Source organism: Oncorhynchus clarkii, chromosome 26 (assembly GCF_045791955.1).
Source record: "Oncorhynchus clarkii lewisi isolate Uvic-CL-2024 chromosome 26, UVic_Ocla_1.0, whole genome shotgun sequence".
Taxonomy (NCBI): Eukaryota; Metazoa; Chordata; class Actinopteri; order Salmoniformes; family Salmonidae; genus Oncorhynchus; species Oncorhynchus clarkii.
Genome location: NC_092172.1, coordinates 41,147,432 through 41,159,646, shown reverse-complemented (window position 1 = coordinate 41,159,646; position 12,215 = coordinate 41,147,432). Strand labels below are relative to the sequence as shown.

Sequence of the window (12,215 nt, the reverse complement as noted above, 5' to 3'; positions counted from 1 at the left end):
GAGGAGAGGAGAGGAAACAAATGAATAATGAAGGCAGGACAGAGAGACAATTCACTTCATATAATAATATACTACTTAACAGACAGAGCCACCAGAGCCACAAACATCTTCCGAAATGTTTGTAATTAACAGAAAATCTACGGCAATCTATCGGAACTTTGGTAATTTATACTTGAATAACTTTAATTTATTAGTGTATAATATAACTCTTAATATCTGTGTCTATATTGTCCATGACTTTCTAGCCGATTGACCAGATGGTTCAAGAGAAAATAGTCACTTTAATGGAGAAATAAAAACCATCGAATCAACAACGGCTTTATTTTAAATGAACTCTGAAACTCCTCCAACTATTGACCATCTTCACCACCACCAGTTTGACCCCAACACATTGTCAACAAATACACGTTGAAATAGACAAATAAATACAAGTGTGTAAAAATAAATAAAGGATATTTAGAATAATGTTTATACAGCTTTGTCCTTCTATTTATTTAAAAAATATTTTACAACCATCTTATTTAATTATTTCATTTATTTGACATGTGATAAATTCACACAGAGGGCCAAAGATAATTACAGACACCTGTGATAATCTGAAGTGCCACTCGATGTCTTGTGATAGATGACATAAAATCCACGAAATTCTGGTAGTTTACTGGTAAACTTTCCAGTAATATACCCTTCTCTTTGCAGCCTTATGTGATCCTCAGGGGAATTGAACCAACAACATGCCGTCCCGCTCTCACCAACTGAACCGCCCAGGACCAATAAACAAAAGTCTGTAGTCTATAATATGAGGTCTGATCACCTCAACGCCGGGGTCATCCTGAGGCATATCAAACAATAACCACACCTTTTACGGGGCAGGAGAGAACCAAAATGGCGTTTCATGTGAGACACCCCTGGTGTGGTGTCTGAGGTTCAAAAGGCAGTTTCCTACTGTTCCTCTGTCTGCCTGTGACCTTCTCTGTCTCTGTACTCACACCACAAACCCAGACAGCATCCAGTGTCTAATCTCACTGCATGAAAAAGGCTTTCTGACCGAGCTGAGGGGGGGTCAACACACACCTGATATCATAGAGCTGTTATAAGGGCTGGAAATGAACACACTCACCTTTCCTTTCCGTATGCAGGAGTTTATGGTTTCAAGGAGATCAGGTTTATTCTTTTCACTTTTAGGCACTTCTGTTATTTCCTTCCCTATTAGTTCACCTTGCTGGTAACCCATGATGCTCTCGTAGGCAGGGTTCACATACTGTAGAGGAGAGAGATGGGGGGAGACGGGGAGAGATCGGGGGAGACGGGGAGAGAGGGGGGAGATTGGGGAGACGGGGGGAGACGGGGAGAGAGGGGGAGAGACGGGGGGAGATGGAGGGAGACGGGGAGAGAGGGGGAGAGACGGGGGAGGACGGAGGGAGACGGGGAGAGAGGGGAGGGGGGAGAGAGGGGGGGAGACAGGGGGAGAGACGGGAGAGAGGGGGGGAGGCAGGGGGAGAGACGGGAGAGACGGGGGAGAGACGGGGGGAGAGAGAGGGGGAGAGATGGGGGAGAGACGGGGGGAGAGAAGGGGGGAGACAGGAAGGGGGGAGACGGGTAGAGACGGGGAGAGAGGGGGAGAGACGGGGGGAGAGGGAGAGATACATCAAAAAACTGAGAATCAGGCATCATTAGAGATTTTCTATAAGTCTAACAACACTAGCATCACACACAGTCCTGCGAAGTTAGCTTAGCTCAGCTAGCATAGCTTTTCACACTAGCATCACACACAGTCCTGCGAAGTTAGCTTAGCTCAGCTAGCATAGCTCTTCACACTAGCATCACACACAGTCCTGCGAAGTTAGCTTAGCTCAGCTAGCATAGCTCTTCACACTAGCATCACACACAGTCCTGTGAGGTTAGCTTAGCTCAGCTAGCATAGCTCTTCACACTAGCATCACACACAGTCCTGTGAGGTTAGCTTAGCTCAGCTAGCATAGCTCTTCACACTAGCATCACACACAGTCCTGTGAGGTTAGCTTAGCTCAGCTAGCATAGCTCTTCACACTAGCATCACACACAGTCCTGTGAGGTTAGCTTAGCTCAGCTAGCATAGCTCTTCACAACAGCATCACACAGTCCAGACAGACAGACAGACAGACAGACAGAGAACATGATAACACTGCTGGAGATGCTCTGTGTCTGTAGCGGTGTCTCTAGCTGTCTCTCTAGCTGTAGCGGTGTCTCTAGCTGTCTTTCTAGCTGTAGCTGTGTCTCTAGCTGTCTCTCTAGCTGTAGCTGTGTCTCTAGCTGTCTCTCTAGCTGTAGCGGTGTCTCTAGCTGTCTCTCTAGCTGTAGCTGTGTCTCTAGCCGTCTCTCTAGCTGTAGCTGTGTCTCTAGCTGTCTCTCTAGCTGTAGCGGTGTCTCTAGCTGTCTCTCTAGCTGTAGCTGTGTCTCTAGCCGTCTCTCTAGCTGTAGCTGTGTCTCTAGCTGTCTCTCTAGCTGTAGCGGTGTCTCTAGCTGTCTCTCTAGCTGTAGCTGTGTCTCTAGCCGTCTCTCTAGCTGTAGCTGTGTCTCTAGCCGTCTCTCTAGCTGTAGCTGTGTCTCTAGCTGTCTCTCTAGCTGTAGCTGTGTCTCTAGCTGTCTCTCTAGCTGTAGCGGTGTCTCTAGCTGTCTCTCTAGCTGTAGCTGTGTCTCTAGCCGTCTCTCTAGCTGTAGCTGTGTCTCTAGCTGTCTCTCTAGCTGTAGCTGTGTCTCTAGCTGTCTCTCTAGCTGTAGCTGTGTCTCTAGCCGTCTCTCTAGCTGTAGCTGTGTCTCTAGCTGTCTCTCTAGCTGTAGCGGTGTCTCTAGCTGTCTCTCTAGCTGTAGCTGTGTCTCTAGCCGTCTCTCTAGCTGTAGCTGTGTCTCTAGCCGTCTCTCTAGCTGTAGCTGTGTCTCTAGCTGTCTCTCTAGCTGTAGCTGTGTCTCCAGCCGTCTCTCTAGCTGTAGCTGTGTCTGTAGCTGTCTCTCTAGCTGTTGCTGTGTCTGCTGCGGTGTCTGTTGCGGTGTCGGTTGCTGTGTCTGTTGCTGTGTCTGTTGCTGTGTCTGTTGCTGTGTCGGTTGCTGTGTCGTTTGCTGTGGCTGTGCCTGTAGCTGTGGCTGTAGCTGTGTCCGTAGCCGTGTCTGTAGCTGTGTCTCTAGCTGTGTCTGTTGCTGTGTCTGTTGCTGTGGCTGTGGCTGTGGCTGTGTCTCTAGCTGTGTCTCTAGCTGTGTCGGTTGCTGTGTCTGTTGCTGTGTCTGTAGCTGTGTCTCTAGCTGTGTCTCTAGCCGTGTCTCTAGCCGTGTCTCTAGCCGTGTCTGTAGCTGTGTCTGTAGCTGTGTCTGTAGCTGCCCTTTTTCTGACCCTGCAAATAGAAAATCCCAATGTGGCCCTCGAGCCAAAATGTTCCCTCACCCCGACCTTAGTGCTTCCATCTGTAGACTGTTTGGTTGAGAATAAACAACAGACCATTCTTTAGTAAAACTAATGGAAACTAATGAAAACCCACCTGAATGACTTGATCCTCATTGGTGATCTCTATGGCCTCCTGACTCTGCTCCAATGCTGTGAAGATAGCATTACACGCCCTAGGAAAGAGAGGGAGGGGGAGGGAGAGCAGGGATGGAGAGGGGGAGGAGGGAGATGGGGGAGGGAGAAGAAGGGAGGGAGAGGGAGAAGGAGGGAGGGAGAGGGAGAAGGAGGGAGGGAGGGCGAGAGGGAGGGAGGGAGAGCATGAGAGAGGGAGAGTAGGGGAGAGGGCAAGAGGGAGGGAGGGAGGGAGGGAGGGAGGGAGGGAGGGAGGGAGGGAGGGAGGGAGGGAGGGAGGGAGGGAGGGAGGGAGGGAGGGAGGGAGGGAGGGAGGGATAGGGAGGAAGGGAAGAGAGATAGGGAGGGAGGGAAGAGAGATAGGGAGGGAGGGAAGAGAGATTGGGAGGGAGGGAGAGATAGAGAAGGAGGGAGAGATAGGGAAGGAGGGAGAGATAGGGAGGGAGGGAGAGATTGAGAGGGAGATAGGGAGGAAGGGAGATAGTTGAAATGCACCTCTGAATGTAGAACAGGAGCTACATTTAGACATGTGTACAGTACATAGCTGTAGAAAGAACATTCTACATTTTTAATCTCTCATTTTTAATCACACTCCACCATTATAACAGGATTTGTGGCCAGCATTGAGTGGATTTATTTATTTTTATTGAACCTTTATTTAACTAGGCAAGTCAGCTAAGAACAAATACTTATTTACAATGACGGCCTACCAAAAGGCAAAAGACCTCCTGCGTGGACGAGGTCCTGGGATTTAACATAAATACAATATAAATATAGGACAAAACACACATCACAACAAGACAGACAACACAACACGACATAAAGAGAGACCTAAAGACAACAACATAGCAAGACAGACAACACAACACTACATAAAGAGAGACCTAAAGACAACAACTTAGCAAGAGAGCAACACATCACAACACAGAATAGTAGCAACACAACATAACAACAACATGGTAGCAGCACAACATGGTAGCAGCACAACATGGTAGCAGCACAACATGGCAGCAGCACAACATGGTAGCAGCACAACATGGTAGCAGCACAACATGGTAGCAGCACAACATGGCAGCAGCACAACATGGTAGCAACACAACATAACAACAACATGGTAGCAACACAACATGGTAGCAGCACAACATGGTAGCAACACAACATGGCAGCAGCACAACATGGTAGCAACACAACATGGCAGCAGCACAACATGGTAGCAACACAACATAACAACAACATGGTAGCAACACAACATGGCAGCAGCACAACATGGTAGCAACACAACATGGCAGCAGCACAACATGGTAGCAACACAACATGGCAGCAGCACAACATGGTAGCAACACAACATAACAACAACATGGAAGAAACACAACATAACAACAACATGGTAGCAACACAACATAACAACAACACTGTAGCAACACAACATGGTAGCAACACAACATAACAACAACATGGTAGCAACACAACATAACAACAACATGGTAGCAACACAACATAACAACAACATGGTAGCAACACAACATGGTAGCAACACAACATAACAACATGGTAGCAACACAACATAACAACAACATGGTAGCAACACAACATGGTAGCAACACAACATAACAACAACATGGTAGTAACACAACATGGTAGCAACACAACATAACAACAACATGGTAGCAACACAACATAACAACAACACAACATGGTAGCAACACAATATAACAACAACATGGTAGCAGAATGGTAGCAACACAACATAACAACAACACAACATGGTAGCAACACAATATAACAACAACATGGTAGCAACACAACATGGCAGCAGAATGGTAGCAACACAACATGGTAGAAATATTACTGGGCTAAAGCAGCTATGTGTCTTCTCTATGATCTGGTTATACTTTGGACACTAGATGAGATGCTTGGTGAGACACAGCTCACATAGATGAGATGCTTGGTGAGACACAGCTCAGATAGATGAGATGCTTGGTGAGACACAGCTCACATAGATGAGATGCTTGGTGAGACACAGCTCAGATAGATGAGATGCTTGGTGAGACACAGCTCAGATAGATGAGATGCTTGGTGAGACAACTCAGATAGATGAGATGCTTGGTGAGACAACTCAGATAGATGAGATGCTTGGTGAGACAACTCAGATAGATGAGATGCTTGGTGAGACAACTCAGATAGATGAGATGCTTGGTGAGACAACTCAGATAGATGAGATGCTTGGTGAGACACAGCTCAGATAGATGAGATACTTGGTGAGACACAGCTCAGATAGATGAGATACTTGGTGAGACACAGCTCAGATAGATGAGATACTTGGTGAGACACAGCTCAGATAGATGAGATGCTTGGTGAGACACAGCTCAGATAAATGAGATACTTGGTGAGACACAGTTCACATACATGAGATGCTTAGGGAGACAACTCAGATAGATGAGATGCTTGGTGAAACAACTCAGAAAGACGAGATGCTTGGTGAGACACAGCTCAGATAGATGAGATACTTGGTGAGACACATCTCAGATAGATGAGATACTTGGTGAGACACAGCTCAGATAGATGAGATGCTTGGTGAGACAGCTCAGATAGATGAGATACTTGGTGAGACACAGCTCACATAGATGAGATGCTTGGTGAGACACAGCTCAGATAGATGAGATGCTTGGTGAGACACAGCTCAGATAGATGAGATGCTTGGTGAGACACAGCTCAGATAGATGAGATGCTTGGTGAGACACAGCTCAGATAGATGAGATGCTTGGTGAGACACAGCTCAGATAGATGAGATGCTTGGTGAGACAACTCAGATAGATGAGATGCTTGGTGAGACAACTCAGATAGATGAGATGCTTGGTGAGACAACTCAGATAGATGAGATGCTTGGTGAGACAACTCAGATAGATGACATGCTTGGTGAGACACAGCTCAGATAGATGAGATACTTGGTGAGACAGCTCATATAGATGAGATGCTTGGTGAGACACAGCTCACATAGATGAGATGCTTGGTGAGACACAGCTCAGATAGATGAGATGCTTAGTGAGACAGCTCAGATAGATGAGATGCTTGGTGAGACACAGCTCAGATAGATGAGATACTTGGTGAGACACAGCTCAGATAGATGAGATGCTTGGTGAGACACAGCTCAGATAGATGAGATGCTTGGTGAGACACAGCTCAGATAGATGAGATACTTGGTGAGACAGCTCAGATAGATGAGATACTTGCATATTATGTGAACGGTCTCACTGTGTTTCCTTGAAGAACTGAGGCTGAAACTAACTGTTCACCATGACCTATGTAGTTGTCTGTCAAGCTCCTCTGCCTCCCCAGCCCTTAGCTGGTAAACGGATAGTTGGGGAGTTTGGCAATGCTAGCTGTTCCCATAGACTTCCAGTCATTGCGCTAACGCTAGTTAGCAACTTCCTCCAAACTGCTCGCAGCGGCATAAAAATGGTATCCGTGAATTAATCTGACTCTGGGGAAGTCGATAAAGGGCCTCATTGCCAAAATCCCAAACTATGCCTTAAATATTCACCTCAGTTTGAACTGTGCCCTTACTTCTGCACGTGTGTGTGTGTGTGTGTGTGTGTGTGTGATTGTGTGATTATGTGTGTATGTGTGTATGTGTGTGTGTGTGTGTGTGTGTGTGTGTGTGTGTGATTGTGTGTGTGTGATTGTGTGTGTGTGATTGTGTGTGTGTGTGTGTGTGTGTCTCACCTCAGTTTGAACTGAGCCAGAACTTCTCCACGCTCCAGCTGCAGCAGCTCATTGTAACAGGCCATCATGTTAGCGTTCTCCACATATCTCTATAGAGTTAGAGGTCAGAGGTTAAACACAGTGTTTATCCGTCTGCATCCCAATAGTGCACTACTTTTTTTGACCAGGGCCTATAGGGAATAGAGTGCTGTGTATAGACCAGGGCCCATAGGGAATAGAGTGCTGTGTATAGACCAGGGCCCATAGGGAATAGAGTGCTGTGTATAGACCAGGGCCCATAGGGAATAGAGTGCTGTGTATAGACCAGGGCCCATAGGGAATAGGGTGCTGTGTATAGACCAGGGCCCATAGGGAATAGAGTGCTGTGTATAGACCAGGGCCCATAGGGAATAGGGTGCTGTGTATAGATCAGGGCCCATAGGGAATAGAGTGCTGTGTATAGACCAGGGCCCATAGGGAATAGAGTGCTGTGTATAGACCAGGGCCCATAGGGAATAGGGTGCTGTGTATAGACCAGGGCCCATAGGGAATAGGGTGCTGAGTATAGACCAGGGCCCATAGGGAATAGGGTGCTGAGTATAGACCAGGGCCAATAGGGAATAGGGTGCTGTGTCAAAGGTCAGGGGTTAACACAAGCTGCTTCAAAAATGTAACACTATTCCCTTCATAGTGCACTACTTTAGACCAGGGCCCTATTCCCTATATATAGTGGTACTACTATAGACCAGGGCCCTATTCCCTATATAGTGGTATTACTTTAGACCAAGGCCTATTCCCTATATAGTGGTACTACTATAGACCAGAGCCCTGTTCCCTATATAGTGGTACTACTATAGACCAAGGCCCTATTCCCTATATAGTGGCACTACTATAGACCAGAGCCCTATTCCCTATATAGTGGTACTACTATAGACTAGAGCCCTAATCCCTATATAGTGGTACTACTATAGACCAGAGCCCTATTCCCTATATAGTGGTACTACTATAGACCAGAGCCCTATTCCCTATATAGTGGTACTACTACAGACCAGAGCCCTATTCCCTATATAGTGGTACTACTATGAGTGTGGTGGGGGGATGACTGTGTGTGTGGTGGGGGGATGACTGTGTGTGGTGGGGGGATGACTGTATGTGGTGGGGGGATGACTGTGTGTGGTGGGGGGATGACTGTATGTGGTGGGGGGATGACTGTGTGTGGTGGGGGGATGACTGTGTGTGGTGGGGGGGATGACTGTGTGTGGTGGGGGGGATGACTGTATGTGGTGGGGGGGATGACTGTGTGTGGTGGGGGGGTGACTGTGTGTGTGTTGGTGTGTGTGTGGTGGGGGGATGACTGTGTGTGGTGGGGGGGGTGACTGTGTGTGTGGTGGGGGGGATGACTGTGTGTGGTGGGGGGGTGACTGTGTGTGTGGTGGGGGGATGACTGTATGTGTGGTGGGGGGGATGACTGTGTGTGGTGGGGGGGGGGGGGGGGGTGACTGTGTGTGGTGGGGGGGGGGTGACTGTGTGTGGTGGGGGGGGGGGTGACTGTGTGTGGTGGGGGGGGGGGGGGGGGTGACTGTGTGTGGTGGGAGGGGATGTCTGTGTGTGGTGGGGGGGGTGACTGTGTGTGGTGGGGGGGGGTGACTGTGTGTGTGGTGGGGGGATGACTGTGTGTGTGGTGGGGGGGGTGACTGTGTGTGTGGTGGGGGGGGTGACTGTGTGTGTGGTGGGGGGGGGGTGACTGTGTGTGGTGGGGGGATGACTGTGTGTGGTGGGGGGGGGTGACTGTGTGTGTGGTGGGGGGATGACTGTGTGTGTGGTGGGGGGGATGACTGTGTGTGTGGTGGGGGGGGTGACTGTGTGTGTGGTGGGGGGGGGGGTGACTGTGTGTGTGGTGGGGGGGATGACTGTGTGTGGTGGGGGGGATGACTGTGTGTGGTGGGGGGGATGACTGTGTGTGTGGTGGGGGGGGGGGGGGGTGACTGTGTGTGTGTTGGTGTGTGTGTGTGTGTGTGTGTGTGTGTGTGTGTGTGTGTGTTTCACTCACCCTGTTAAAGCCAGATTTGATAAGGGGCATCACCGAGGCCTCCTCCCTGTCCGGCCTACAACAGCAAACACCAAAAAGATCAACAAAACCATTCAGATAAAAATGTATCAATAAAACTTCTCTAGAACAAAAGTTCTGTGCGGATAAAATAGGACACGTTCCAGACAACTCTCTGAACTGATCAATACTGACTGGTATATAGATGAGACTACACTCATAGTGACTGGTATATACAGTGCCTTGCGAAAGTATTCGGCCCCCTTGAACTTTGCGACCTTTTGCCACATTTCAAGCTTCAAACATAAAGATATAAAACTTTATTTTTTTGTGAAGAATCAACAACAAGTGGGACACAATCATGAAGTGGAACGACATTTATTGGATATTTCAAACTTTTTTAACAAATCAAAAACTGAAAAACTGGGCGTGCAAAATTATTCAGCCCCTTTACTTTCAGTGCAGCAAACTCTCTCCAGAAGTTCAGTGAGGATCTCTGAATGATCCAATGTTGACCTAAATGACTAATGATGATAAATACAATCCACCTGTGTGTAATCAAGTCTCCGTATAAATGCACCTGCACTGTGATAGTCTCAGAGGTCCGTTAAAAGCGCAGAGAGCATCATGAAGAACAAGGAACACACCAGGCAGGTCCGAGATACTGTTGTGAAGAAGTTTAAAGCCGGATTTAGATACAAAAAGATTTCCCAAGCTTTAAACATCCCAAGGAGCACTGTGCAAGCGATAATATTGAAATGGAAGGAGTATCAGACCACTGCAAATCTACCAAGACCTGGCCGTCCCTCTAAACTTTCAGCTCATACAAGGAGAAGACTGATCAGAGATGCAGCCAAGAGGCCCATGATCACTCTGGATGAACTGCAGGGATCTACAGCTGAGGTCGGAGATTCTGTCCATAGGACAACAATCAGTCGTATATTGCACAAATCTGGCCTTTATGGAAGAGTGGCAAGAAGAAAGCCATTTCTTAAAGATATCCATAAAAAGTGTTGTTTAAAGTTTGCCACAAGCCACCTGGGAGACACACCAAACATGTGGAAGAAGGTGCTCTGGTCAGATGAAACCAAAATTGAACTTTTTGGCAACAATGCAAAACGTTATGTTTGGCGTAAAAGCAACACAGCTCATCACCCTGAACACACCATCCCCACTGTCAAACATGGTGGTGGCAGCATCATGGTTTGGGCCTGCTTTTCTTCAGCAGGGACAGGGAAGATGGTTAAAATTGATGGGAAGATGGATGGAGCCAAATACAGGACCATTCTGGAAGAAAACCTGATGGAGTCTGCAAAAGACCTGAGACTGGGACGGAGATTTGTCTTCCAACAAGACAATGATCCAAAACATAAAGCAAAATCTACAATGGAATGGTTCAAAAATAAACATATCCAGGTGTTAGAATGGCCAAGTCAAAGTCCAGACCTGAATCCAATCGAGAATCTGTGGAAAGAACTGAAAACTGCTGTTCACAAATGCTCTCCATCCAACCTCACTGAGCTCGAGCTGTTTTGCAAGGAGGAATGGGAAAAAAATTCAGTCTCTCGATGTGCAAAACTGATAGAGACATACCCCAAGCGACTTACAGCTGTAATCACAGCAAAAGGTGGCGCTACAAAGTATTAACTTAAGGGGGCTGAATAATTTTGCACGCCCAATTTTTCAGTTTTTGATTTGTTAAAAAAGTTTGAAATATCCAATAAATGTCGTTCCACTTCATGATTGTGTCCCACTTGTTGTTGATTCTTCACAAAAAAATACAGTTTTATATCTTTATGTTTGAAGCCTGAAATGTGGCAAAAGGTCGCAAAGTTCAAGGGGGCCGAATACTTTCGCAAGGCACTGTAGATGGAGACTATGATCATAGTGACTGGTATATAGATGGAGACTATGATCATAGTGACTGGTATATAGATGAGACTATGATCATAGTGACTGGTATATAGATGAGACTATGATCATAGTGACTGGTATATAGATGAGACTATGATCATAGTGACTGGTATATAGATGAGACTATGATCATAGTGACTGGTATATAGATGAGACTATGATCATAGTGACTGGTATATAGATGAGACTATGATAATAGTGACTGGTATATAGATGAGACTATGATCATAGTGACTGGTATATAGATGAGACTATGATCATAGTGACTGGTATATAGATGAGACTATGATCATAGTGACTGGTATATAGATGAGACTATGATCATAGTGACTGGCATATAGATGAGACTATGATCATAGTGATTGGTATATAGATGGAGACTACATGGTATATAGATGAGACTACACTCATAGTGACTGGTATATAGATGGAGACTATGATCATAGTGGCTGGTATATAGATGGAGACTATCAGGACATAAAGAGAGGAGGAAACATACCTTTTTACTACAGCGACTATCACAGTGTTTTCTGAAGAGGTCACCGCCCTGATCGACCTGAAGGGAAAACAAAGACACACATTTATCATTTAGCTAGAAAACATACCAAAGAGCTATCAAATCAATGGAGCAGGCCTAGACCTTCTGGTGCAGCTCCGTGAGCAGGCCTAGGCCATGTGGTGCAGCTCTGTGAGCAGGCCTAGACCTTCTGGTGCAGCTCTGATTCTCTCAGACCAAAGCTCTGTGTGCAGGATTGGTGCAGCTCCGTGAGCAGGCCTAGGCCCTGTGGTGCAGCTCTATGAGCAGGCCTAGGCCCTGTGGTGCAGCTCCATGAGCAGGACTAGACCCTGTAGTGCAGCTCTGATTCTCCCAGACCAAAGGTCTTTGTGCTCACCCTGGTAAAGCTCTGTGAGCAGGCCTAGGCCCTGTGGTGCAGCTCCATGAGCAGGCCTAGGCCCTGTGGTGCAGCTCCACGAGCAGATCTTGGCCCAGTGAAAGAATGCAGTGTA

At 47.1% G+C, this 12,215-nt stretch overlaps 1 protein-coding gene across 2 annotated transcripts in view; it reads right to left on the bottom strand.

Annotated features, from left to right (window-relative positions):
* The window catches only part of LOC139384455 (high affinity cAMP-specific and IBMX-insensitive 3',5'-cyclic phosphodiesterase 8A-like), a 185,316-nt gene that overhangs the window by 42,084 nt on the left and 131,017 nt on the right, over positions 1–12,215 (bottom strand). For both annotated transcript variants that reach the window (XM_071129225.1, XM_071129226.1), the window contains exons 4-8: positions 11,707–11,763; positions 9,297–9,351; positions 7,268–7,356; positions 3,507–3,585; positions 1,118–1,258 (exon numbers count right to left, since the gene is read on the bottom strand). In XM_071129225.1, the coding sequence (XP_070985326.1) occupies positions 1,118–1,258; positions 3,507–3,585; positions 7,268–7,356; positions 9,297–9,351; positions 11,707–11,763 (421 nt within the window). The remainder of the gene's footprint in view (positions 1–1,117; positions 1,259–3,506; positions 3,586–7,267; positions 7,357–9,296; positions 9,352–11,706; positions 11,764–12,215) is intronic.